The sequence below is a fragment of the Catharus ustulatus genome, chromosome 30 (genome assembly GCF_009819885.2).
Source record: "Catharus ustulatus isolate bCatUst1 chromosome 30, bCatUst1.pri.v2, whole genome shotgun sequence".
Lineage (NCBI taxonomy): Eukaryota > Metazoa > Chordata > Aves > Passeriformes > Turdidae > Catharus > Catharus ustulatus.
The window spans coordinates 218,595-245,173 of record NC_046250.1 but is presented as its reverse complement, the minus strand read 5'-3'; the positions used below and the strand labels follow the sequence as shown (position 1 = coordinate 245,173).

Here is a 26,579-nt window from a genome sequence, read left to right as displayed (position 1 = left end):
TCCTCAGCAGCAGGAAAAAGCAGAGCATATCAAGCCTCCATGCCTCCTGCCAGACAAGGAGGGTTTCACCTCAAGAACAGTCCCACAAGGTGCTTCCCTTCTCTTTTTCTATCCCATCAAACAGAAATAATGAGCTACACAAACAAATGGCTTCAAATAAAACCACTGGAGGAAAGAGTGACTGGGAGTTTTACAGCCCATCTCAGATCTCCAAGAATCCCCAGGGTGTGCTGGAGTCTCTGACCTGCTGTCTTGCATGTGACCTTTCCTTGGCTTAGCCAAGCAAAGCATTCTAAGTTTCAGGGGAAGCTGTAAAAGGGAAGATCCTGCAGGGAAACCCTTGTTCCTCACGAGCCTGTCAGCCTCCAGGGATGGACCTGCTGTACCATGGAGGTTGGCATTTCCCTCTGCTGTGCTGTAGAGGAGCTGGAACTGGAAATTAATCCTCTGGTACTTGTGCTGGTATTTTTAGTTTTTTACCTGAAAACAAGGAACATCCTGGCCCTGCAGTACAACACACCATGCTCGGAGCCCGCACAGAGTGGAGTATGAGACTCAGCTTCTCATGTTATGCTCTGGCTGTAGCAGCTTCTGGCTGGCCCATATGAGAACACAGACAGTTAGAAGACTCCAGTGGTTTGTACTTGCATAGCTGCTGCTGGTTCATGTGGATGGAGACATCTGTTCTGTGGGCACACAAGAGGGAGCATGAAGAGACTGCCCGGCCTCTCTCGCGCTGCCCCGCGAGCAACCTGCAGCTTCATATCCGAGCACCGGCCAAGTGACAGCGTGTCAGACACAGGTTGCATGAGATGCTGCCAGGATGGAGGTCTGAGGGATCCCTCACAGCTCTTCCAGCATCCCTGCAGATAGCATCAGCCCTCCTGTGTGGGATGCACAAAGCACGGAACAGTCGGCGAGCTCAGCAGTCACAGCACTGCCCCTGCCAGCCCACACGGACACGAGAAAGGGGGACACAAAACTCCAGCTCTGTCACCATCTCTAGCACAGCATTGCAGCAGTGATGCATCAAACAACCAGCAGAAAATAATGGCTTTGAGATTCTCCTTCCTCCTCCACGTCCTATTGAAAGATTTAGTGGGGAAAAAAAGGGGAAAAAAAAAAAGAAAAGATGCAAAAGAGGCTTTGGGTCCTTTGGAGACATCTGCTCCATCCCAGTGTTGCAGTGCTCAAGCCAAGCATTTGAGCTTTAATGGTGCATGAATCCCACCCGTCTCTTCTTTCTCTTTCAGCAGTTCTGCCAGATTCCTCCTTTCCTCCAAGGTCTAATGCAAAGTGGGAGAAACTGGGGATGGCCTCCACATCCCCCCAGAGTCCTGTGGCCTCCCCGGAGCAGCGTGGTGCTCATGAAGTGTGCAGCTCCCAGGGAGAGTGGAGTGCAACAAGGGGCTGCTCCCTCCTCACAGGCCAACATCCCTTTGCACTGAGTCTGCTCCATGAGGGCTTGGGAAAGGAAATAAATATGCTTGTTCTAAGACAAAAAAAAATTATATTAAGAGCTTTCCCCTCCTTTTAAATAGAGTGTTTCCTTTTCTTTCTGATGTTGGAAGAGTATCCAAAACCCCAAAGGAACTCCTCTTTTTTCTTTTTTTTTTAATATCATTCATATATATAAAAACTAAAAATTAAAAGGAAAAAAACCCTTGAAAAAATAATTAATTCAAAAGCTGGGGAGGTGGGGGGAGGAAATACTATCCACTTTCCTGTCCCCAGATTGCCAAACAAGAGCAAAACACTCTTTGGATCTTCTTTCCCAAGCCGGAGGGTTCCGTTTCTGCCACACTGGTTTGGTTTTGCTGAGGTTAAGTCCATGCTTTGAACCACCAGCCTGCTTCTGCTGGCCAAGCAAGCTTTGGGAGGAAGGAGGGGGTTGAAGGACTGCCCGTCTCTCGCCCATCTCTGCCGACTGGGAGAAGGGCAGAGCTCTGCCCCGGCCATCCCGAGGGGCCTCTCTCAGAGCAGTTGGCGCCATCAGAGCTGTACAGCCGTCTGGTCAGGATGCAGGTGGAGGGTATCAGTGTGCGTGCCCACATTGGATTTTTTTTTGTTTTGTTTTTTAAATTCGTTTGGGTAGGTATTTTTGTTGCTGCTGCTGCTGCTTCTTCGTGTCTTAAGTGTCGCCCAGATTGTTGTTTCCTTCGTTCAGACGCTGCACGTTGCGAGAGGGGGAGAGAAAGGTTCACCAACCCGATGCCTTTCTAACCATCAGCCCATCTCTTTCCACTGCTTGTAGAACTCCAGAACATTTTTTATCTCTATGCTGGCGTTGGAGGCCGCCTGGATGGCAGACTGCAAGCAAACAAGACAAAACAGGTGGTTAATTTTTAACTTGCTCTGTTAAGATAGCTGCCATTCCCAACCTGGGGACTTTCAGGCAGCCTGGCACAGCTGGAAGGCCAAATCCTCCCAATTCTCCTTGCTCTGGTACAAGAAGCCTGCACAGACATGAAATTAAATTCTCTCACCTGTCCCAGAATACTCTGTACCACAAAATCAAGAAGCCTCGAGGGAACATAGAAAGTAACTTTGGGGAAACAAGGCCAGTTATTAGAAATATATTTTAAAAAATCTCTTTCCAATCCATCTTATGATATCATTGCTAGGAAACAGAATGGCTCAGCTCAGCCAGAGGAGAGCTACTGACCTGCATGGGCACCGAGAAGGAGCTCGGGTCCTCCAGCTGGAAGCCTGTGATGATGGTGACCATTCCCGTGGTGTCGTCCTCTCCACTGCCCTGGGACACTGTCAGTTGTTTGCAGCTGTCCAGTATTTTATAGAGATTCCTTACAGAAAAGGGAAACAGAGGGGAAGGTCAGCAGGAAGACCATATCTGCTTGGGACAGTAGTGGGAAGCAGGGCTGCTTTCCTGTTTCCATTGAAGACTTTTCTGAGATTTTTTGTGTAACATGCACAGGTGGCTGTCCTTTATCTCCAGGGAAATTCATCATTACTCACAGAGAACAAGCTCTGCAATGGGTCCCACTGCTAACACCTCTCTCCAAAGTCACCTGCCTGCTGCAAACCCAGCTCAGACAACTTCAGGTGCTGAAATCTTACCAGGCATCTAAATCTTGTCTCTTCAATTTATGCCTCTCAAAGCTCTTCCCAACATCTTTCTGGCAACGAATGTACCTAAGGAGAAAGCAAAGTCTGAGCTCATATGGAAACCATCACACAGGCTAAAGTCAGTGCTCCACAGCTCCTCTGGGTGCTGCAGGGCTTCCATCAACCCAAATTTAATACCAAAGGTCCATACAAGGAAACCTGTGTGAATCCCTTTGATCACCTCCCTGCCTCACCACCATTCCCCATGCTGCTCACAGGACCAGCCCTGACATTGGCCTCAGAGCTGCAGTTTGTCCTGTCAGCTGTGTTTCTCTAGAGCACAGGGGCACAATTCAGCTCTTCCAGCACTCCCAGTGCTGTGGCAAAGGTCACTGCTCCAGTTTATACAGCAACAAAGATGAAATTCCACCACTGCTTCACAGCTGAGCAGCAACTACCAGCACATCTGAAGAGTTAGCTGCTGAATCCACTCCTTCCACACCTTGCCATTCCTGGAGTCTGGCTTTTCCTTGGCCCACTCCTCATTCTGCTCCAGGGGATCCACAGCCTGCTTCCACTCAAAGCCCACCCACTCCAAAAACAAGGGAAAATCCCACCCCTGTCCTGCTCTCACCTGTTTCCCTTTTTAAATTCTGCCTCCAGATACCGAATGCTGTCCCTAGCACCAGCATTCTCCTTTTTCAGGAAGTCTAGGCCATCGATAACTAAGAGAAAAAAACCAAAAAACAGAAACCATCTTGTTTACAGCTGTACTTTTGCAAACTAATCCAGAGGTGTCAAGTCCTCCCCATTCCACAGAACTGTCTGATGCGCAGCTGCCACAGGAGAGGCAAAGGGGGAACAGGATCTCTCTCTTCTCAGCTCTTCTGACACTGTCAAAATCCCAAGCATGGGCCACACATAGAACAGATCCCAAAAGCAACACACCAGAAGGGTGTTGCAACTGTTCCAGATGTAGTCAAGGATAAAAGCAGGAGGGAAACCCACCACCCAGAGCCCTGGGGCCTGCTCCCAGCACAAAAGGGACAGGTGTAGGCAGGTACTGCCAGTTACCTGCTGTGGAATCCCCATACCTGTTCGAGGGATGATGATTATGAACCTCCCACTTGCAGCCAGCTGCTTGACAAGAGCCAGGTGCTGGCAGAGGGCCTGGGTGTCAGGAACAAGGTAAGGAGACATGGCTGACTGTGCCTTGGGCTGCTGGAGACTTCCCTCCAGCTGAGACACTTCCAGCTGAAAACACACATGCAAAGACACTCACTTCACATTTATGCTGAAACAGATCATCAAACAGGGCAAGACTTGCCCTGCAAAGCTCCACCAGACCTTTCCAACCTCTGAGCATATAGAACAGGGGGCTGGATGCAGCAGAGGGTAAAAGCAAGAGAAGATGGTCCCATTCTGCACTGTCCAGTGCAGACCCACTTTGAACAGTTTGGAGCACCTTGATGTAAGAAGGGCATCAAAATATTAGAGTGTGCAGGTAGACCAGAGGATGGTGAAAGTCCTCCAGTGGCTGAGGTCACTCAGTTTGCTCAGCCTGGGGCAGAGAAGGGTGAGGGTAACTGCCCCATCACAGCCTACACCTTCCTGGAGGGGGTCAGCAAGCAAGAGGCGCTGGGAAATGGCACATTTAATTTTTAGCTTCATTGCTGTATCAAGGCAAGTTCAGGCTGAACATTAGGAAAAGGTTCTTCCCCCCAGAGGGTGGCTGGTTCCTGGAACAGGGACAAGGAAAGTGATTGTCACAGCAAGCCTGCCAGACCTCAAGGAGTGCCTGTGGATGATACAATTCCTCCAAAGCCATCTTCCCCTGGCCCCTGGAACTTGCTATAATAGATAAGGTTTCCTTATCTATTTCCTTAAGAATTTGGTCACTCTCTAACACGTTGAAAGATAATTGGTTAGAAATTTGTTTGTGTTATTGGTCAGTTTACCTTTAGAACTTTTGACTTAGATTGGATGCTGGTTTTTGTATAAACTTTTTATTGGCTGTAGTTTGAATCCCCCTAGAACCTATAAATATGGCTGTCTGCCCTTTGTCTCTGAGAGAATCCTGCTTGACCACCTGAAATAAAGATTCTTGTGGAACACATCAAGGGAGGCCTCTGGTCTTTCTCTGCTGGCTGATGAGAGCTCCTGAGAGATGGCTGATCCATATTAGCACTCTCATGTCCTGGTAAAACTACTACCAGGGGCAAAAGGAAAGCTTACAAGTGCCCAAACAACACTCTTGGGCATTCAGTATGAAGTACCCCTGTGAGAAGCAGGGCCTTGAACTCCATGATCTTTATGGGATCCCTTCCAACTTGAGACAGTCTACAATTCAATCTATGCAGGATGGACTTACTGACTCTGTGTGGGACAGGAGTGGAGCTCCCCTTTCCCTTCCCAGGTTCTGACATTCCAGCCACTACCCTGCTGTTCTCAGGCTGGAACTGGCATCTCCTACCTGCAGTCGAAGCTGAGCCATGTCTCTCATGAGCCTGTTCCGACGAGCCTCCTCTGCAGCCTGCAAAACCAAACTTCCACATCAGTTAGCAGGAAACACACCAGCTGACACTAGCATTCACTTCTAGAAACACTTCCAGAGTGAAAAGGGGACACTGGAATAGCTTTAAGGAACAGAACTTTTATCTCCTTCCAAAGATCTGTGATTGTAGTTACAACCTAATAGTAAACTATAGGAGTAGCACAGTACAAGAACAGAGAATTCATTCACCTCTACCAACTCACCATGTGAAACTGGGCCTGGGCCTGGTGCAGCAAGTTGTCTTGCTCTGACTGTGCTATGCTGATGAAGATCCCAAGCTCTGAGTTGAACTGCAGGATGCTGCCTTGCAAGTGGGTAATGAAGTGGCCGAAGCTCCGAATGCAGCAGATCCGCACGACGGACTGTAAGGAAGCAGGAGGCAGTTAGCAACCTCCAGCTCACACTTTTGAAAAAGGCAGAAACTGGTATTAAATTCCCAGTTCTGATGGATATTTCTGATCTCTTCTGAAGTCAGAGATTGCAGAAGAGGACTGTGAGAAAGGCTACAGCTGGCCAGAAGGTTCTCAACCCAAGAATATCACAGGACACAACAGCAGCACCCTGCCACACCTGTTCCATAAACCTCTGCTCAGGCCTTCAGTGCTAGAAAAGAAATCACATAACACCACAATCTAGGTGATTTTTTTCAGAATTTACCCCAACTCACCTCCTCAACTGCAGAGAAAATGGGCCGGTCCTGCTCGAAGTTAAACCTCTTGTGTGCATTTTTCAGAGGGGGGAGATTGCGCAGGGCCACGTCTTCAGGGAGCAGCAGGTTGGACTTCAGGTCTGGGAGCTCAGCATCACTCAGGATGTCTTTGACTTCATCACACAGGGCCAGCCCTGGAAAGAAGGGATGAGGAGAGCAAAACAACTGATGAGGTGGGTAAGAGGAGAGCTGCTTTAAGGCACATGAACTGTAATGGTCACGAGGTGTTAATGACAAATGTTCTGTGAGAGGAAACACAAGACCACCCACAATATAAAGAGCAAATCTGCCAAGGGACTCTAGGAAATGTCCTGTTTGAAGGGATAGCTTTCCCACCTATTCCAACTGACAAGCAACCCTGTTCAAACTGCTTTTTGTGAGCCCTGAAGAGGCACAGGGCACATCAGGAGTAGATGGAGCTCCAATAGTATTTTCCAGGATTACCACGGTAAAATCACAGCCTCACTCCTGCTGCTAGCAGTGGATTTCACTCCTGTTGGCCACACATAGATTCTCACATGCTGGTGTCAGTGTTTCAGTATGCTGCCAGCTATATTAATGCATTAATATTGCATTTTTGTGTGTGAATTTTGGAGTTGTCCTGTCAGGGTCTCTTCCAACTCGGGATGTTCTATGATTATATGATTCTAAAGACTATGGGACAGTATTTAACTGGAATGGTGTTTAAACAACAACAACAACAAAAAAAAAACCCAACACATGCATTTGTTACTTCCTGTTGTGCTTACAAAAACTGCTGTTAGGAAATCTCCCTCCCTGGGCTCTCACACACCCTGGGAATCACTAGGGCTGGTCAAACATGACATTGCCATTTCTTTCTCTAGTACCTGATTCCTGCAGGTCTGCAGCAGAAGGCAGAAGGTTCAGGAGCACAGACAGCCTGTTCCACAGGCTCTGAGAGCTCTGCAGAAACAGAACACAAAAGGCCATAACAACCCTCAGAATGCTTTCTGAAGAGTAAACCTCACCATCCTTCTTAGGCCCAGATTAGCTTAATTCAGCTGGTGGGGGAAATAACATCACCCTCTGACCAGGAGTGGGGCCATGGCAACCAGCCCAGAGCCTCAACACCATCCCCACCTGAGCACACATAATGATGAGGTCTGTGTTTGTCCTCAGCCAGTCCAGGAACACCTTGACAGTAAGGAGCAACCCTTCATTGGTCACAATCTCCAACTTCTCCTGAAGGGATCGCTCATTTCTGCAGGATTTGTTACTTGAAATGCTTTCTTCAGAGTCAGACACATCATCTGGATAATAAAGGCAAGCACAAGATGGCAGCTGTTAAACCCTCAGAATCACAAGGAAGGAAGTGATTTATTCAGAACCCACCACTGACAGTGTTACACCACAAAAAAGCAGTTTGGATACAACACAGATGAGGAGAGCTCAAAACTAAAAAGCACCCAGAGAACTCATTCCATCTCTCATTTTCTACACCTGTAAAGGTATTGTGGCCACACATTCCTGGAGCTGCAACAGTGAGATAACCACTGAGGGAAAGGGTTAAACAGACCAAAGCCCATTTGTTTCTTCCTTAACCCCTCATCTCTTTCATGTGGCCATGGAGCAGTGCCAGGAGCCAGCCAACACTGGCTCTAACATGATCCAATACTGTGCCTTCAAATGCTGGCCCAATCTTGCCAGTGCTGTAGGCCAGCTGGATTTGGCAGCAGAATGTTTCCTTGCTGCAGGGAAGCTGGGAGGAATGAAGAACAAGACTGAACAGGCCCATGTAGTTTTATGTGAAATACAAACAATTCTCTGTAGTTTATCAGATCTCCCTTTTCAGCTGTTTCTGCCCAGAACATCACTCAGTTGTGCAAGCTGAGTGGTAATGGAGACATGGCAGCTTCACCTGCTGTGCATCTCCCAGGGGTTTAGCATGGAACAGTCAGTGAGACACATTCAGGGGGTAACAGAGAGGCCCTCAACACCTCTCACATCCACCTGGGTCACATCTTCCACACAAACTTCTACATTGGGCTGATAATCTGTCATCTCATGGAGAACTTCCTGTCCTCCATCTGCCCTGTCACCAGGAGCAATAGTGTGTGTCTGATCAGGTATTTCACAAAGGGAGGAGGGAAGATGTCTGCTGGAATTATCCTCTGGAGCCAAAATGGCTGCACTACAGCAAACTGTGCCTGAAAAATTCACTGGCCTTCTATGATGGGGTTATAGCAGAGGAGGATGAGGGAGAAGCAACTGACCTCATCTACCTGGGTTTGTGAAGAGCATTTGACACTGTCCTGCACATCCTTGTCTCTTAACTGGAGAGACATGGATTGATGGAGAGACCACTTAGTGTATGATGACTTGGCTTGACAGGCACAGTTAAAGAGTTACACCCCACAACTCAATGTCCAAGTGGAGAGCAGTGACAAGGAGTATCCTCAAGGGTTGGGACCAGCACTTTTTTAACATCTTTGTTGGTGTCACAGTGAGATCAAGAGCACCCTCAGCCAGATTGCAGCCAACACTGAGTGGTGTGGTGAGGTCACACATTTGAGGGAAGAGATGGCACCAGAGGAATCTGGACAGGCTGGAAAGGTGGGTTTGTGTCAACCCCAGAAGGAACAGCAAGGGAAAGGAGAAATGTTATATCTGTATTGGAGCAATCCCAAACACAAACACAGGCTGAGGAAGAATGGATGGAGAGCAGCCCTGAGAAGAATTTGGGGGGGATGGGTTGACAAGAACTTCAGCATGCCATGGCTGAGCTAACCTGCACTGGGGGACCAGAAAGCCAACACTGCCCTGGGCACATCCCAACAGCTTGGGCAGCATGTGAAGGGGGGATTGTGCCCCTCTGCTGAGACCCTGCCCTGCAGAGCTGCCTCCAGCTCTGGGCTCCCAGCACAGGAAGGATGTGGAGCTGCTGGAGTGAGTCCAGAGGAGGCCACAGAAATTATTCAGGGGCTGGTCTTGATGATCTAGATCCTCTGCTCTGGAGACAGGCTGGGAGAGCTGGGAGTGCTCAGCTTAGAGAATTAAGGCTCCAGGGAGACCTCAGAGCTCCTTCCACTGCCTAGAAGAGCTCCAGGAGTGCTGGTGAGGGACTTTGACAAGGTCCTGGACAGGACAAGGGGGAATGGCTTTAAACTGAAGGAAGGTAAATTTAGATGTGGTATCAGGAAGAAATGGTTCCCTGTGAGGGTGGTGAAACTCTGACATAGGCTACAAAGAGAAGCTGTGGCTGCCCCATCCCTGAAGTGTTCAAGGCCAGGTTGGATGCAGTTTGGAGCAACCTGCTGCCAGAGGGATGAAATGCCATGGACTTTAAGTCCCTTCCAAATAAACCAATCTGTGAGCCTGTGATTCACAGCTGCTCAGCATTTAGTCTGCAGAACAGCAGTTGTTCTGGTAGCCCTGGCAGACTGCAGGTGTTTCCTTTGTTCAGTGCACATATTCCTGCATGCTGGGCAGTAAAAGTAAAGCCCCTCCATCTTGAAATGTCCAACCCAAGGCCTGCCCACTACTTGGGCAACCTGCTCTTCCAAACCTAGCCAAAGAAGAGCTTGCACCATGAGAAATGGTGAATTTAGCAAACACACTGCCACAGTTTGCCATTTTCTACACATAACAAGGCCATTACCTTGCTCAGCCAAGCTGGGCTTCTCCAGATCTCCATTGACACATGGCTTGCTCTCTATCCCATCCTTCAAGGCAGCTGGGTCACTGTTGGGTTTCAGGAGGATGTTGCTGAAGGTGGGAGCCAGGCGAAAGCAGCGTTTGGTCTGGAACAGCTGGGTGGACATGGCCTGGAGATTACTGGCTATGCTTGCATCATTAGTGCTCAGGGAAGCTGGCCCATTCACTGCTGGATCCACAGCCTCAGTTTTAGAGATGCTTGAGCTCTTGGAGTCCCCCAGCCCACTGCCATCCACACAGTTTTTTAAGGCCTCTTTGGGCCCACTTTTGCCTTGGCCGCTTCCCTCCTCACCCGGCTCATCCTCCATGTCCTCCAAGTCAGACCGAGATTCTTGGCTGTTCATGTCAGAGTCTGTCTCCACATCAAAAGCAGCTTCTGCTTCCTCATCACTCTTCTCTGAACCACTCTCTGAGCCATCACTGCCCTTGATGGAGCTCTGGCTGGAGTCAGAGTCAAAGCCCTCACTCAGGTCGCTCTCATCCGCCTTCTGGGGGTGGCGGCGGCGGCGCAGACAGGAGAGACGAGAGTATTTTTTGCTTTTCTTGCAGTCATTCTTCTGCTGCTCCTCACTAGGCTGATGATTGGCCAACTCAGCTTCAGCTTCCTTCTCAATTGAGTTCACAGGCTCCCGTGGCTCCTGATCATCTGCATTTACAGGGAGAGTATAAATGAAAGTCACAGTGGGTTCCACAGGCTGCTGCTTGCCAGCCCTGGGCCCAGGGAACCAGGGCTGCAAACTTCAGCCATCACTTCCATCAGTGTCTTCCACTGCAGATTAAGCAATCCCAGAATAAAGATTCACTTTCTAAAAGCACCCAGGAAGTCAGGATTCCTACTGCCCAAGCTGGGCCACTCTTACCAGGTAGCTTCAGGGCTCAAGGCTGCTAAAGTAGCACAGGACACAGCTGGATTCTCCATTTAACTCTCCTCCCCAACTTCCTACAGTCAAAGAGCTGAGTGACCCACCAAGCAGGGCAGGGAGGTGTGCCTGACCCAATCCCTTTCTTGACCAACATGCATGGAATCTTTCTAGCAGCCCTGGATCACCATGACAGCTTCAAAACCAGCACAGGAGGGGTCATTCATTGTTGTTTTTACCAGAAACTCCCTCACCCTGCATTCAGTGAGGTATTGCAAATGGACTGTTTGCAGGGGAAAGGTTTAGCAGTTTTATTTGCTGCTCAATAAAATCCCCCAGAAATTCAAGAGCCACCCTTGCCTGAGCAGAATTGAGGTATGCTGAAAGGGCTTGTCTCCTTCAGCCCCTCTCAGTCCCATTCTGTTCCCTCAGCCCAGGTGTTTTACCCAAGATCATCTCCTCAGTGGAGAAAGAAAGCAGTCAGTAAACAACAAACAGAAACAGAGAATAAATTGAAATAAACAGATAATGAATGAACTGCTAAAGAGATACAGAAAGCAAACTCCCTATAAGGAAAGCAACATGTCCATCCTGCAGGTTCAGATACTCAGAAAGAACATCCAAGTGGAGACAACTCATCAACCATCAATACACTCTGTACTACAAAACTCATGCCAGGGGAGAAAGAGGATAAAGGGGAAAGACAGCCCTGTAGGCAGACAGCCTGGGAGACCCAGGTGCTGCTGTTTCTCCTCTCTTACCTGTGCCATCACTCTGAAAGGCTGGGACAGGATTTTCCCCTTCTTCTAGCTCAGCCTGGAGGCGAATATTGACGTGATTGATCAGGTGAGAGAAGAGGGCCAGTGTGAAGGCAATGGCTGCACTGTACTGCTTGGAACCTGCAAGCACACAGCACAGTGAGATGGAGGAGGTGAGCACTACACCACCAGCTGTGCTGCTGGATGTTCACCAGGAAATTTCCAAACAGAGCACTGCTTACCTGCCCTCTTGAGGCTGTGAACGCTCATAAGGCAGATGATCACCATGCGAAAGATCAGGAGGTCAGGGAGGAAAGAGTAACCACTCTCATACTCTTCTTCATCTTCACTAGTTGAGCTCAGGTTAGGAGGAGAGGGCAGGTAGAACAAGCACAGGTTGAAATCCTCCAGCACAGACTGGCAGAGAGATGTCAGCTCAGAATCCAAAGAGCTTAAAAAGAGTGAAAAATAAATAAGAATTATTAACTCAAGACTCATGATTCTGGCATGTGTGCCCAGAAACTGAACCAAAACTGGCAGTTAGGCTGTCCTTAGCACTAGGCAGGATGAAACACCAGGGAATATACTGCAGGCAACAACAGCTACAGGTAAGTGACATTAATCAGATTATGTTTCCCTCTTTAAAGCTGCTAAACTAAAGACAAACAATACCTAGAGATGGGTCACCAAAAACCAGATTAATTTTCCCCTGGGAGCTCAGCAGTGGCCATTAAGGTACTCAAGGCACTTAAATGCTAAAGGGAGCAAAATTTCTAGATGCACTGCTTAGTGAAAAGCATTACACTACCACAAACATGGGACTCAGTTTTTCCTCCTCCCATGTCTCTCCTGCAGCCCAGAACATTCCAAAATCCTCCACACCTATTCAGTCATCCATGAGATCAATCCAATGGGCAGTGGGAACCTCCTTGTTACAAAACAGACCTGCCTGTGAAACTTCCCAGCAAAGCCTTTTCAGGGGAAGGTGTGCTTGGGAAATTGAAGTAATTCCCAAATTTCTTATGTGCTAAACACATGCTGAATATTTAGAGGAGCCTTGTAGTTCCACCTCAGTACAAGGCAGTATTGGAAAGTCAATCCCATACTGGGCTTCATGAGCAAGGGCAGAGCCAGCAGGTTGAGGACTTGTTCTTCCTCTTTATTTATCACTCACAAGGCAGCATCTGGAGCACTGGTCTTTGGGTCCCCAGTACAAGGAAAAAAAACAAACAAAAACACATTGACAAACTGGATTTAGTTTAGTAGAGAACATGATGTATGAAAAGAGGCAAGGAGAATTGAGTTTGCTCAGCCTGTAAGACAGAAGGCATGGGGGGCTATTTCTGTTTCCAGATGCCAAACAGGTGATCACAGAGGACCAAATAAGACCCTCCTGAGCAGTGCACAGCAAAAAAAAGAGAAATTATGGGTACATACTACAGAAAATAATAATGAGATTAGATGCAAGGAGAAAAAGTTCTGTGGTGAAGCTGGTGAAACACTGGAAAGGGGACCAGAAAGGTGTGGGATTTCTGTCCTTGGATCCAGTCAAAACTCAGTGTGATGATGCTCTGAGCAAGCTCATCCAATTTCACATCTGCATCTACTTTCACAGTGAACACTCCTTTGGGGAAGTACTGGACCCCCAGAAGATCCCTTCCAGACTAAACCATTCCATGATGAATTTAACTGCAGTTTACCTAAGCCCTTTAAAACACCTTTTCTGTTTCAAGTAGTAATAAGTTTATTTAAAATCACCTGAAAACCCCTCAGCAGAGACAGAGAAAATCCAATACAAAATCTAAAAGCCAAAAACCACACAGCAATACAAAGTTTCCAATTTATTCTAACACAACCAGGTTTTGGTGTTTCTTTTAACAAGGTGTTTGGTTCCAGAAATCCACCACAACCTTACCTGCTCTTTGGCTGCAAAAGACTCTGCAGGTACATGAAGCTCACCAGCAACCTCTTAATGTCTTTTCCTCTAAAAAGATGGAGGAGAAAACACTGTAAAACAGGTGTCCCATCACAGAGATGGGCTGGGCTGACAGAACTCTATTACCAGATAAATCAGATCTCAACTGAAAACATCATTCTGATGAAACTGGACAGAAAGAAGACAGTTTACACACTGCCAACTTTCACCAATATGTTCCAACCCTTGTGAACAGTCCCTGACTCCAGGGAGAAGTGAGAAAATCTCACAATGCAAACTCTACACCTGGCCAGCATTTAACTTTTCTCCTGAAATTATGAACCAAGAGAGCAAGAATGGGATCTAGAGTGGGGGGATCTCACAATTCTGGGAACAGTCACTGTGCTGAATGTCCCATCTACCAGCTCCACTTCCCACAAAGACACTACTCCCAATGTAGAGGATACACTATTGGCCCTGCAAACTCTCAGCCTGCACCTCTCTTTTTCTTTCCCTTCTTACCTTTTCTTGCTTGGAGACAACTTCCTGGTTTCACATTTCTTCAGCTGATGATACATCTTGGCTGCTTTGTCATAGAGCCGCTTCAGGTTCCCATAGGCACCTTCGAAGGACACTTCAGACTGGATGCTAAAGCACCAAAACAGGACACAGCCAGAGTCACTTCTCCACAAGGCTGCTCACATTTTATGGCTTTAACTCACTAGTAAGTTATTCAGGCATTGAGGCATGAGGACAGGTACCCAGTGCTACTGTCTGAACATGCAACTGAACTCCCACTGATGGCTGCAAACTGCACTTCAGTTACCTCACAGCTTCCACCTGCCCTGCTTACACATATTCTCAAATCAGTGCCTTCAAGTCAGGAATTCCACCCAGCTCATACCACATCCCTCAGCACCTCCAATCCACCTCCAGCCTGGATCTCCAGCTCACACAAGGGGCTTGGACAAATCCCTCCAGGTGCAGCCCTGCACAGGTGATCAGTAACCAGCACAATGCTTTGCTTTGACAGAGGCTCACTCTCATTACCAACCAGTCCTACCAAACTCATCTCTTTTCCTTCCCCTAAAATTCATTAGCCAAGTTCAAAGTAAGGAGAAGAAGATCTGGCACCCAGAGCAGCAGTGCATGGCCTCCCTGCCCAGGACACCCAGATCTGCAGGAACTCACCAGCGTAAGTAGCAGTAGGTCGCTTCCACATTGTAGTATTTGCTCCCTGCCAATGTCCCCAGTTGGTTGAAGGGCATTCCTGTCAGGAAGGAGAGAGGCAATGGAATTCACTTGGAATTCTCCAATGGCCCTGGCTAGAAACTAGAACCTTTCCCTTTCACTACATTTCCACACAGGGTGGAAGCCAGGAGACACAAAGAATAGTAAAGCTGCAGTACAAAGGTCTGGAGTACTCAATCCTTCTACCATCCAAGATTTGTTCTCCATTTCACAGAGCTTTTACATTCTCCCCACCTTGTGCCAGTTATCTATGTAAGAGAGAAGAGCAAACACCACCTCCTCCATTGTATTAACAGCAGTGTGGCCCTGACTCCATATTCCCTGACAGACATCATCTTATCAGCATCTGAGAGCTCTATTCCAGCTCCTGTGGTGCAGAAACTTTTGCCACTTTTATTTAGGAACAGCCTCTCAAACAACTAAGTGAGAACTCTGCAAAGACAGCATGGCTGGAATCACACACTTCAAACACTGTGTTCCCAGAAGGAGACATTTCTGAAGGAGGAAGCAGCACATGAGATTTTTTTATTACATGGGTAAAAGGGGAAGGTGACTGATAATGCTCTGCTCCTGGCAATGGAGAGCAGGATATGCCCTTAGTCCAAGGGTATCACCACAGTCAGGGAAGTCTGAGCTTCTCAGATGTGTACAGTGAGCACCCTGGATTTAACTGCTCTGTTTGGCTTGCCAGCAGGAGTTTTCTCAAAGGAAGCAACTTTAACCAGTGGATAAAACCAGTCCTCTCTCAGCTGCAGTATAGTGTAGCATAACATTGTTTTTATGTTGCAGCAACATGATTTTAACAACTCTAAATTCATGGTAAGTCACTCACCAATCTGTGGTGCAACAGAAAGGGCTTGATAGTAAAATCGCTCAGCCAGCAACTCCGTGTCCACGCCTGCCAGCTCATTCTGATAGCGAGCTGAAAGGAAACCACACACCATGCATCAAAACCTGAAGGCAGCATCTGCTGCAGAGCAGCACAGTTTCCATGTTAAAAATACCACAAAACTTGAAATACTGGCCAAGTCAACAAATCTACCAAAGAACTGCAACACGCAGGGTTTGCCAGGCCTGTCTGAAACACTTTTCTTTCACCTGCTCACACCACACACAACTTCTGCCCTTCCCAGCCAAGGGCAGAGCCTGCCACACTTGCAGCATCACATGAACAGAAGGAAAATGTTGTTCTGCTCTATGTATTAAGTGCTGATTCATCTATCCTTGAAGTAACTCAGAGTTGTGCTCTGCTTTCCTGTACCTCAGACTGTATTCTAGAACAGCAGCAGGGTGTGAAATCTAAATCAAGTCAGCTGACTGAATAAAATACCTGACTATGGTTAGACTGAACTTTATTCATTTATTTTCTCTGTCTCTCTTTTTTTTTTTTTTTTTTTGTGACAAATGTAGGCATTTTGGAAACCTGAGGTGACAGCACTGTGGAAAGGTGAGCACATTTCTCTCCCACCTCTCAGGTACATCATTCCTACTACCCCCACAAGACATTTACTTGCAATGCCATTCTTAGGCTGATTCATATGCAACACTAATGCCAAACAGCTTTCAGCAGTTTGGAGGCTGCAGTGTCAGACACATGTACCTGTGCCACACTTCCAAGAGCTGCTTTCCACACAGCTACATTTTCTCCCTGCCTTTACTCCCACATGTTCACAATCAAACAGCTGACACACCACACACTTCTAGAGGCCGTGACTGTGGCACACTCATGCCTGCTATAAAAAGGATCCCACACAGCTTAGCACAGTGACAAAGAAGCTGGGGCTCTCCAGTGGCAAAACTCTAGGCTGATGCACAATATTGCCTGAATATGATTTTCAGTCCCATTGGTGGTGATGGAAGTGGCTTAGGAAGTCACAACTAAGGAGTGTGAACTGAGCTTTGATCCCTCATTACTGTCAAAACAACATAAATAAAAGCAAAGGTTTCCACTCTCACAGCCATGGCTACAACTGATTATCAGCAGCAAGCTCCTTATCTACCTGACCAAATACAAAGCTCCTGCAACTTGCAGCAGTTCAGCCAGGAGGATTTCAGCTTACCCCAGTCTGTGACAAAGGTGTCAGAGGGAAACAGAATCTGCAAGTAACTTTGGCTGGTGCCCAACAGCAACAGCCTCACCTGGTAGGCTGAGGAAACATCTTTTTCCCATTTTAAAGGCTGCCTTGAGAGGCAGATCCTTACCTAGATCTCCCAGATAAACCAGACATCGGTGACAGGCCATCTGTGCCCACTCCATCTCCTTCTCTGATGCAGACACAGGTTTCTTGCAGCCTGCAAGCAAACAGAATCACTTCAGAGCATTGTGGGGAGGCTGCTGGGAAGACACCAAAGCTGCCTGTGCCTCTGTCCAAGACATCCAAATGAAATCCCCCACGGTCAGACCTTACTGCCAGCTGTGCCACCTTGTAGAGCAGCAGCACCTGGTCACTCTTGTCAAAATGTGGAAAATATATGCAGAAAAATACTTCCAGACTCTGCTGTTCACCCTGGATTCCCTTGTGATGGGGGCAGTGTCACCACACCACCAACAGTCACTGAAATAAATGACTGTCACCATGTCTGTAAGGTCTGCCACAGAGACCTGGCCCATCTGCCCTCACAAGAGAGGACAAAGGCCAATTCCTGTCTGTATGATCATGTGATCACATTAACACAGCCCTGAACACAAGTAATAAGGTTAATTTCATTAGCTTGGCTAATGAGGCCTTTATGGGAGCAGGCACACATCCCTGGAAGCCAGAACAAACTCTGAGCACTGGCACTGAGCAGCACCACACAAGGGAGACAGACCCTCTCCAACACTGAAAGTGGAAACAAACTCATTGTCTCAGGACCAAGATGTAGACTTAGGACTGACCAGCCAAAAAAAGGAAGAAGTTAAACAAGGAAAAACTAGGATAGAAATCTGTGCTGTAGGCAGGGAAGCTGGAGTCAGTAAGGGAGAACTGCCTCTGGACAGCAGGGCCTTTGCAGTTGGTTCAGAAGGACAACTGAGCTGGTGACAGGGCACAGCCCGGGAAGAGAGGCCACAGACTTGTCTAAGCTGGAGAAGAGGAGGACAGGGAATACCTCACTGCTCTCTGCAGCTTCCTGAGGAGGGGAAGGTGCCAGTCGCTTCTCCTTAGCATCCAGTGGTAGGACACATAAAAATGGTTCAAAGATGCATCAAATAAGGTTTAGATTGGAAATGAGGAAGCCTCTCCTTACCAGAGAGTGGTCACACCCTGCAAGAGGTTTCCTAGAGAGCTGGTCAATGCCCCAGACCTGTCAGTGTTTATGCAATCACCCCTCAGGGTATAAACCCACCTGGAACGTGCATATTGAGGATTTATTAATTCTGCAGTACTGAGATACATTTCTAAAAGCAACAGTTGTGAAGAACATCTGCCTTTTACACCAATATTTTGAAGCTAATAGTGATACCATCATTTCTCAGAAATAAGAGTAGGAACTCAGCAGGTAAAACTTTCTTTTGCTAAAGACACAGTGAATTCCCTCAGCCAGGTGCTGCCATCCTGTCCCCTGCCAACTTTAAGCACATCAGTTAAACCCTTGCTAATACAAAACAGAGGCTCCATTTCTCACCTGGACACCTCCCACAGAAACAGAAACATTTACCCTGAGACCACTGAGAACAACCCTAGGCAAACAAGAACAGACCATTACAAGACAATCTAGGATGTGAATGCACAGGCCATCTTGAGCTGTTTCAGGACTGTAAATATTCTTCCTCCCTTAACAGGTTACCAATACCTCAGATTTCCCTGCACCTAAGGCCATGCAGAGGTCACACAGGTCAGCTAACATGAACTACAAGGCCTTCCTGTGTTCTCAGTCCAAGATTCAAAAGTTATTTCAAAGCCACACAGAGAACAAAGCACAGACATAAAAGGCATCAAAAGGAGGAACAGTGTCTTAGATCTAGTGAATAGGATGGACTGACAGAAATCTGTTGATTTCAAGAACCTATTCCACTGTCTGTCTGCTTTAACTAAGCTTTTAAAAACACTCTATACTGCCAGCAGTGCTCTTCAGTTTTCCATAAAAATCTGCCATCACCAGACACTTTTACTAAAGAACTTCTCACACTGTTTTCTTCCTATTAGAAATCATTTTTTCTTCCCAAATTTAGTATTACCAAAAAAAAAGTGTCATGGAAAAGAAAGCAGGGTCTAAACATAGAGCTTGCAAATCAGAGGGGAAAAAAAAAATCCCTTGAATGCTGAAACAAAGACAGACTAGTGCAAGGGGAAATCACTCGTGGGAGATTCAGCCTTGCCCATGAACCAAAGACCTTGAGCACAAACCTATGAGAGGGTCTGTCACATGTGTCCAGTCAATGCAGCACTGCAGCTCCAGCTGATAGTGAGACTGGATGTAGAGCAGGAGGTGCTGGTAAAATCCTATGCCAGCCACCAGGTGAGTCCTGTAGGCACACTCCAGGGTGCTGCGGCTGTGGATGTGCTGGGAGAAAGAACAGAAGCAAATTAATGCAGTCCAGGGCACAGCTCAGGCTGTGGTACCAAGTGTCAAGCAAGGTAGTGGTAGCTCAGCTGGTTTTGCACACATCTGTACCTCCTCCTGCTCAAGAGTGTTCCCTCTAGTGGTATTTACTAAGGAGAAATACTTGCAAAAACAAATAAATAAAATCAAAGTATCTGGTTAGAGCACCTTAAATATACCCAGACTCCTGGAAAGCCAGGAGAGCTCATGGCATCAGAGAGCACTGAGGATCTTCCAGTGATCAACTCTTGTAAAAACAATCAGCACTGATAAAGCCTCTTAAAACAATCACTCTGCTTGGAGAGATCTGTCTTATCAAGAGGGAAACACAAAAAATAAGCAAATTCTGTTGAAATGCCCTCTGCAATGGCAGATCTCTCAACAGCTTATTAGTGCTTAACTGCCCACTGCCAGACAAAGGCACAGGACAGCTCTACAAGAATTTGAGAGTGCCCAGCTTCCTACCCTGGGTTCAGAGCACAGCTTCTCCAAGCAAATGGAGCTTTAAACTTCACCTCATCACCTTCTCATGCTAGAGCCATAGATACCTGCCTTTTTATTTGTTTTAATGAGCTGGATAACTTCATAGTAAACCTTTCTCCAGAGCAGTTCTTCTGCTTTTCTTCCATAATCCACAGGATGTAGGAACATCAGCTTCACACACAGCTCACGCAGCCTGGGACAGAGAGCAGAGCAATTCTCAGTGAGCTGCTGCAGCCTCAAACACAGCTGCCACTATAGAATCACAGAAGAGGAAAATTCAAATCCATTACAATGGCTGAGCCAGGCCATCTGGTGAAGGTACAGCCTGGGGAAAAGCCACATACTTAAACCAGTGCCCTCTGGGCTCAGCTGGCCATCAGTGACTTCCTGAATTGCAGTAATGACAAGCTTAAAAAATTAATAAAAATAATCCTCCTTGCTCAGCAACCCCTAAACCTGGTAAAAGATTTTACACAGGTGTAAGAAATTTCTGCCCCACAGTTTTTATTACAAGGAAGGAATTGGCTAACACAGAGAGAGTTTATTTGTATCAGTGAGATCCAGGAAAGCCTCCAGCAATGGACTGTGCTGTTCAAATACAGGTTTGAAATTCAGCTTCTGCTTCCAAAACCAGGAAGGATCCCAGATCAACAGGCACACTACAAACCAAATAAACATTAAAACTGCAGATTCAACAGCTCCACGTGTTGCTTCACATGGATATTCCCCAGCCAAACACAAAACACAAGCATGCTGCTCAACTTACTTGTTCCTCAGGCTGATGTTCTCTGGTTTGAACACGTCCTGATAAGCTGCCTTATTGCCAAGGATGAGATCCAGCCGGTGCACGGCCTCAACCACTGCCCTGCAAGAGAGCACAAATCAAGAGTTTCAGGACAGCAGGTCACCTGGAATCACTTCAGATCAGAGGTGTCTGCAAAGAATCACACTGGCCTATTTAATTCTACTGTCAGCACACTATACCACAGTCACTGATCTCCTTTTTGCAGGTTATGGAATGCAGAAAAAGCAGAGTAACACACATTACAGGCATTTTTCTGCAGAATAGTGGTTTAATCACCATCTACTGCTGCCTGTCTGATCAAATATGTCAATTATTTCTACAGTTGCAAAATCAGAAATGTCCCTGGACACGTTGGAAACCTCAGTAATTAAACATGCTATACCTACACTAAGATTCATTTAAATGTCTTAAACTCTGTGATTTAAAAAAATGTATTGAATTCTAGTAACAACTGTTTTGATGGGTTAAGTTTTAATGGTGTAAGAATCAAACCACCAGTTCCTGTTTCCTTATCAACCTGTCTACAAAAGAAGGCAACACAAGTCTCTCATTTGCCAAAACTTCCCCATCTTCATTACAGGGATTCACTGGTTAAACCCCTAAAGTTCCCTCAGTGACAGATATTCAAACCCAGCCTAAAAGAGGAAATTTATTCCAAGGTCTTCTCCCCTGAAAGGCAGCCAAAAGAGAGTGAGTGACCTCCAAACCTCTGAGCCATGCAAAAAAGTATTTTGGTGAATCATTGCCCAAGACCCTCCTCCTGGAGGAAGGATCCCACACTGTGTGTAAATCTCAAACATTCAAAAGTCTGTAGCCATGAACAAACCACACCACAATTCTGAATGCTGCAGTGAAACAAACCCAGGGACTTTCAGCACCATGAGTGCTGAACCACATCAATAGCTCAGGGACAGCTCGATAAAGCACAATAACCATCAACCCTTCCTACACAAAAGGTCACTTCCAGCCTGTGCCTTTGCTCTGCCTCTATCTGAGGTCACCAAACCCACTCCTGAAGTCAACTTTCCCCATCAACATCTGAAGTCAACATCTCCCAAGCCATCAGAGCCACCAAACCCCAGTGATCCTTGTTCTTCCCCTCAGCTTCATATCTATCTTGTCATTCCTCATTCCTCATTTGCTCCAATACCTGTCCCACTGCAGCTGCTGCACCCAAGAGCTGCTGGAGCAAGCAGCTGAAGACAATCACAGTGCACTGCAAACACAAAAGGCAGCAGAACCACTAGCAGAACCAGAGTAAACTCCCACCAAGCAGAGCAGTGAGGTGCTGCAGCCAGCAGGCTCCTCCTCCCAAACCTCACCTGCAGAATGGGAACTCCCCCATCACACTCACAGCAGGGACTGAGCCTGCTACTCCTGCACTGAGGGTGGACAAATGGAGCACAGGGCACTCCCAAACTAAAGCCTGCAAGTTCTGGGAGACTGAAACCACCACCACTTCCTTGAAAACCAAAGATATTACTGCAAAGTAACCAACAATTTCCTAAGCCAGCATCTCCCCAGCAAGGCCAATCTCTCTACAACCAAAGGAACATCCCTGAAAAAAACCCCAGGACATTCTGGAGCTCACAGAGAAAATGTTCCATTCCTGTTATGCCACAGGAAGCCTCTCACTCAAGGTAAAGAAATCTCACTTGTTTCCCATAACCACAAAAACTGACAGGAAAAGGGAAGCACGGAGAACAGAAGTATCTCACACAACACTTTGGGAGAACAGAACACCACAGACTTGAAACAACTCCTTCCTGAATAATCATGAAGGAAACCAAAGAGATAGTAAGAATCACACAAAAAATCCTGTTACACCCTTGACATCCAGCCCCTTCTGCTCACTGTCCTTTTTGTCACATGGCCTGAAGGGTGTTTGCAAACTCTGACAGCTGCACATACCCTCACAGCAAGGAAAGAAGCAAGTAAAATACATTTTAGTTTACAGGTAACAGGCACTGAGTGTGCAGCATCCAGCCAAGTTCATAGTGGAGTTGGGACATTCTAAAAAACCTCTGCTTTAGCTTTCCCACAACAGAACCCCACAAAGCACAGGCAATGCACATCTCCTTACTGCAGCCTGGGATTGCTGTAGTAGCTGTGGCTCTCAAAGGCCTTCCCAGCACACCAGGAGCTGACTGGTTTCCTGTGCAAAGGGTGACCAGAGGAAAGGGGAATTGCTGGTTCACTCAGTTCCCAGAGAGAATTATAGGGAAAGTACAATCGTTGATTCCTGCCATAGGCAGTAAAGCAGCTGTAAAATAACATTCCATGAGCACTGAATCTCAGCTGCATCCATCTGAAACAAGTGCACATGTCTGTGACACCCAGTGTGGGAAATGATCCCAGCACCCTGCCAAATGAGAAACAGAAAAGTCTCCTTCTGGGGACAGGCTGAGCAAGGAAGGTATTTCACCTTCCCCTCAAGGTGGCCTGGAGGGTATCTGCCATACAACCTAATTTTCTACAACAGCCCATGGATGGGCACATGCACACACTTGGTATTTCTGCTGCTCTTTCATGGTTTGTAAAGAAACAGAGTTCTTGACTGGAGAGCAGCAAAGCTGACACACTGGGATGTGGTTCAGCAGCCCTAAGGGAGGCCCCAGCTGAAACACTGCCTTGTCCACACAGACCCTGTGGTGATGCTGGAAGTGAAGGAGGCAGGAGTAAAGCAGAGTCTGTGATAGTGGGCAATTCCCTACCAGGATCCCACATCTGTGGTGCTAAGGACAAAAGGGACAGGAGCCAGCCTCACTCCAGAAATGCTGGGAAACACCAACACGTGCACTGCTGGAAATGTACTTCAGCATCTGTGCCCTGACTGGCCCAAGACCACAGGCTGAACTCTCCCTAGTAAAGAGCCCAAATCCTGTCCCAGAACCCATTTTTCTACCTGCTGTGTTTAAACTCTGCTTTCAGACAGAGCATCAGAGGCACAAAGGAGGCACATCATATGCCAGTCTATTAAAAGAAACAAGTACAGCACATGGTGCCAAGCAGGGTGGAAACAGGCCAATGCCAAGTCCTCTTGAGCCACACAGACACTGATCTGTCCCTTTTCCTCTGTGCCATGAACAGTCTGGGATGGAGCAGGACAGCAGGGAGAATTATTTGTCCCCTCTGTTTCTTTATTTAGCACATCACTAAGAGCCATAGTGTTTGAGGAGTAAGACATTCCTCAGAGAAAAGACCTGCAAGTCATCTCTGCTGTGGCATGTGTCAGTCCACAAATCACACTGCCTGGAACAGGCTCCACACAGGAACAGCAGTGCTGAGTCCACGAGCTAATGGTTACCCAGAAACCTGTAAAATAAACCTGGTCACCTTACACTACAACACGATAATGCAGTTGCCACATTCTAAGGTGCAACCTGGGAACCAGCAATCTAGGAAGACTTGGAAAAGATCAAAGAGTACCCTGTGAGCAGCAATGGGCACCCTCATCTCTGAAAGGACATTCCAACAGCCAACATGCTGCCGAGGACCTTGGAGACCTGAGCTCAACTCCCACAACTGTGGGATCACAGCTAAGAGTTGGGACTGTGACATTCACGCATCTGTGACTCAAAGGCGCCACTTAGTGTGACAGCCATGAGCTCTCAGAGAGCACAGTCACCACAAAACAGGCTGCTTGGAGGGCAGGAAACTCCCACTTCACACAACCACACTTCAGGCTGAAACAGAGAACTGACAGGAGACTGTTTAGGTGGGAACTTGCTCAGAGAACTGTCAGCTACAGAGACGGAAATTTGTGGCCACTGCAGGTACTATAAATCCTGTACTAAAATCACAATACTTCCTCCCTGCTAAAGAAGAGCTGACCCTGCAGGAGGGGGGTGGTTTCTTTTTCTGCTGTAAAAATGCTCTAGAGCAACCACATGGCTTATTGTGCTATAAAAATTCAAACAGAAAACAACCCCTCCCTTGCCAGGATGACAATCCCTGATCTGGCCACAGGCCACTCTCTTGCTGGCTGCAGCAGAACGTGAGGTTCCACTTGACAGATGAGCTGAACAGCACCAAGAAAACAAAGCAGAACAGGTCCTGAACCACAACAAGGATGGTTTCAACAAAACATGTTCTATTTTGCAGGCAGAAGCACAAACATACTGCACATCCTCTTCAGCCTTGTCCCACACTCCTTAGGCAGGCACAGTGCTCTGCTGCTTCAGCTCAGCCTCCAGCTGATGTGGTTGAGACCACTGCAAGTGTCTCAGCATGGCAGCAACACAGAATTCCACAGCCCAAGGTGCTCTGGGCAGGACCATGCAGTCCATACCTCCAGCACACTGAGCCACTTCTGACCTCACCCAAAAAAAGCAACTTACTGAACCTCCAAAGTGCAGGAACGTGCTTGCACCAAGCATATTGTGGAAGTGGAGAAATAATCACCACCCAAACCTGTAGTTACTGGTGGGGATTCCTGAGCACAGATCCTGCCACTGGCCCCAGCAGGAGGCAAAGCCCTGCCCTGCTGTAGAGGAGGGCAGTGAGGTCCCACGAGGTGAAAGTGTCACCAAGACAAAAAAAATGGACCCACATGTAAAATTCATCTCTTGTCTCCACCACTTTGCTCATCTTTGAGACCCAGAGTTGCTGCTGGAACTCCTGTGGATCTGTTGTACTGACAGGGAACCTGAGCCAGAAGGGAACAATTTCTGGGCTGGCCTCACAAAACAAGTCACAAACAGAGCAGAGGGGGCCTGAGCTCACCAAGGCGAGCGGCAGTTCCCCAATCCTGTTCTCTGATGCCATTTCCAATGCATGGTGTGGAAATGTGGGACCAGAGTCCCAGGGAGTGTTTAACGTTAAAGATCTGCAGCTGAAGCTGTCCTGCCCTCTACACAACAGTGAAGTGCCCCTACTCACACTCTTGCTCATCACATCCTCTTCTCCAGCACTTCTCATGTAATCCCTGCCTGCTGCCAAAGCCAGGGACACTGTGTCCAACCCCACCTCCCTAGATGACCCCACATCTCACCCTTACCTCATTGTATCCCAACACCTCCTTTCTGCTCAGCCCTCATCATCCTCCCTGAATCCCACAGAACTCCTCTGTCCATCTCCTGCAGCTCCTTCCCCCACAGTCCCTTGGTCTCACTCATCTGCCCTGGAGCCACCAGACTCCTTTTCCCCAGTGCTACCCCTCCAGGTGCTGTTCTGGATCTCATGTAACTCCCTTTCCCATATATATACTCTTTCCCTAAACCTCCTCCTTCTCCTCTCCCTTTGCACTGCATCCTTCCCCTGCATTTCCCCACAACTTCTTCACTTCAATCTTCCATAAATTCCATCATCTCCTTTCCCCATCTTCTCGGAACATCCCCCCGATCCCCTTCGCCCCAGTTCCCTCAGTCTCCCCAGGATTCCCCCGGATCCAAGAGCCCACCCCCTCCCCGTTAATCCCTGCTGTTACCTCGATTCCGCCATCTCCTTCCCCAGTCCCCCGAATCCTTTCCTGACAACTCCCCCACGTCCTTTCTTTCCATCTTCCCTCTATCACTCCAACCCCTGCACCCCGGTCCTCCCCAGCCTCGCCCAACCTCCCCCGCCCCAACCCCTTCCCTCCGGTCACCCCAGTCCGCGCCGGACCCTGCCCAGCCCCATTCTCCTGCAGATGTCCTCGGGCACCCCGTTACCCTCCCTCCCCAGATCCTTCCCCGTCCCCCTGAGTAACCCCCGAGCCCTTCCGCGCTGGCCCTGCCCCAGCCTCATCTGGAGCCGCCCGGGCCCTTCCCGACACCGGTTCCCTCCAGTGTCCGCTAACCCTCTCCCCTTCTCGGCCACTCCATCCCCTCTGGCCCCTCTCCTCACCGGTACAGCCGCTTGGTGTGCAGCACCTTGGCCTCCGGCTCTCCGCTCTCGCCGGCGGCGCCGCCACCCTGGCTCATCGCGCCCGCGGCGGGCCCGGCCCGGCCCCGCGGCCCCTCAGCACCGCCCGCGCCGCCGCCGCCGCCGCCCCCGGGC

General features: G+C 48.0%; 1 protein-coding gene across 1 annotated transcript; it reads right to left on the bottom strand.

The window, feature by feature from the left end:
• Positions 1-1,631: 1,631 nt before the first annotated feature.
• SMG5 (SMG5 nonsense mediated mRNA decay factor) lies at positions 1,632-26,520 on the bottom strand. Its single transcript, XM_033082976.1, has 22 exons — positions 26,427-26,520; positions 20,562-20,660; positions 19,865-19,988; positions 19,117-19,273; positions 16,991-17,080; positions 15,621-15,710; positions 14,729-14,807; positions 14,060-14,185; positions 13,538-13,606; positions 11,865-12,073; positions 11,626-11,763; positions 9,949-10,650; positions 7,431-7,600; positions 7,178-7,253; positions 6,288-6,463; positions 5,824-5,982; positions 5,540-5,599; positions 4,161-4,320; positions 3,701-3,791; positions 3,079-3,153; positions 2,666-2,804; positions 1,632-2,310 (listed from the first exon to the last, which is right to left on the bottom strand). Exons 1-22 carry the CDS (start codon positions 26,501-26,503, stop codon positions 2,227-2,229), a joined length of 3,150 nt encoding a protein of 1,049 aa, XP_032938867.1. The 5' UTR covers positions 26,504-26,520; the 3' UTR covers positions 1,632-2,226.
• Positions 26,521-26,579: the final 59 nt, after the last annotated feature.

Coding starts and splice junctions, on each gene's coding strand:
- SMG5 (XM_033082976.1), bottom strand. CDS start 26,503: ATGAGCCAGGGTGGCGGCGCCGCCGGCGAGAGCGGAGAGCCGGAGGCC. Junction 15,711..16,990: donor GGTTTATCTGGGAGATCTAG/GTAAGGATCTGC, acceptor GTTTCCTTTCAG/CTCGCTATCAGAATGAGCTG. Junction 4,321..5,539: donor TGGCTCAGCTTCGACTGCAG/GTAGGAGATGCC, acceptor GTGTGTTTTCAG/CTGGAAGTGTCTCAGCTGGA.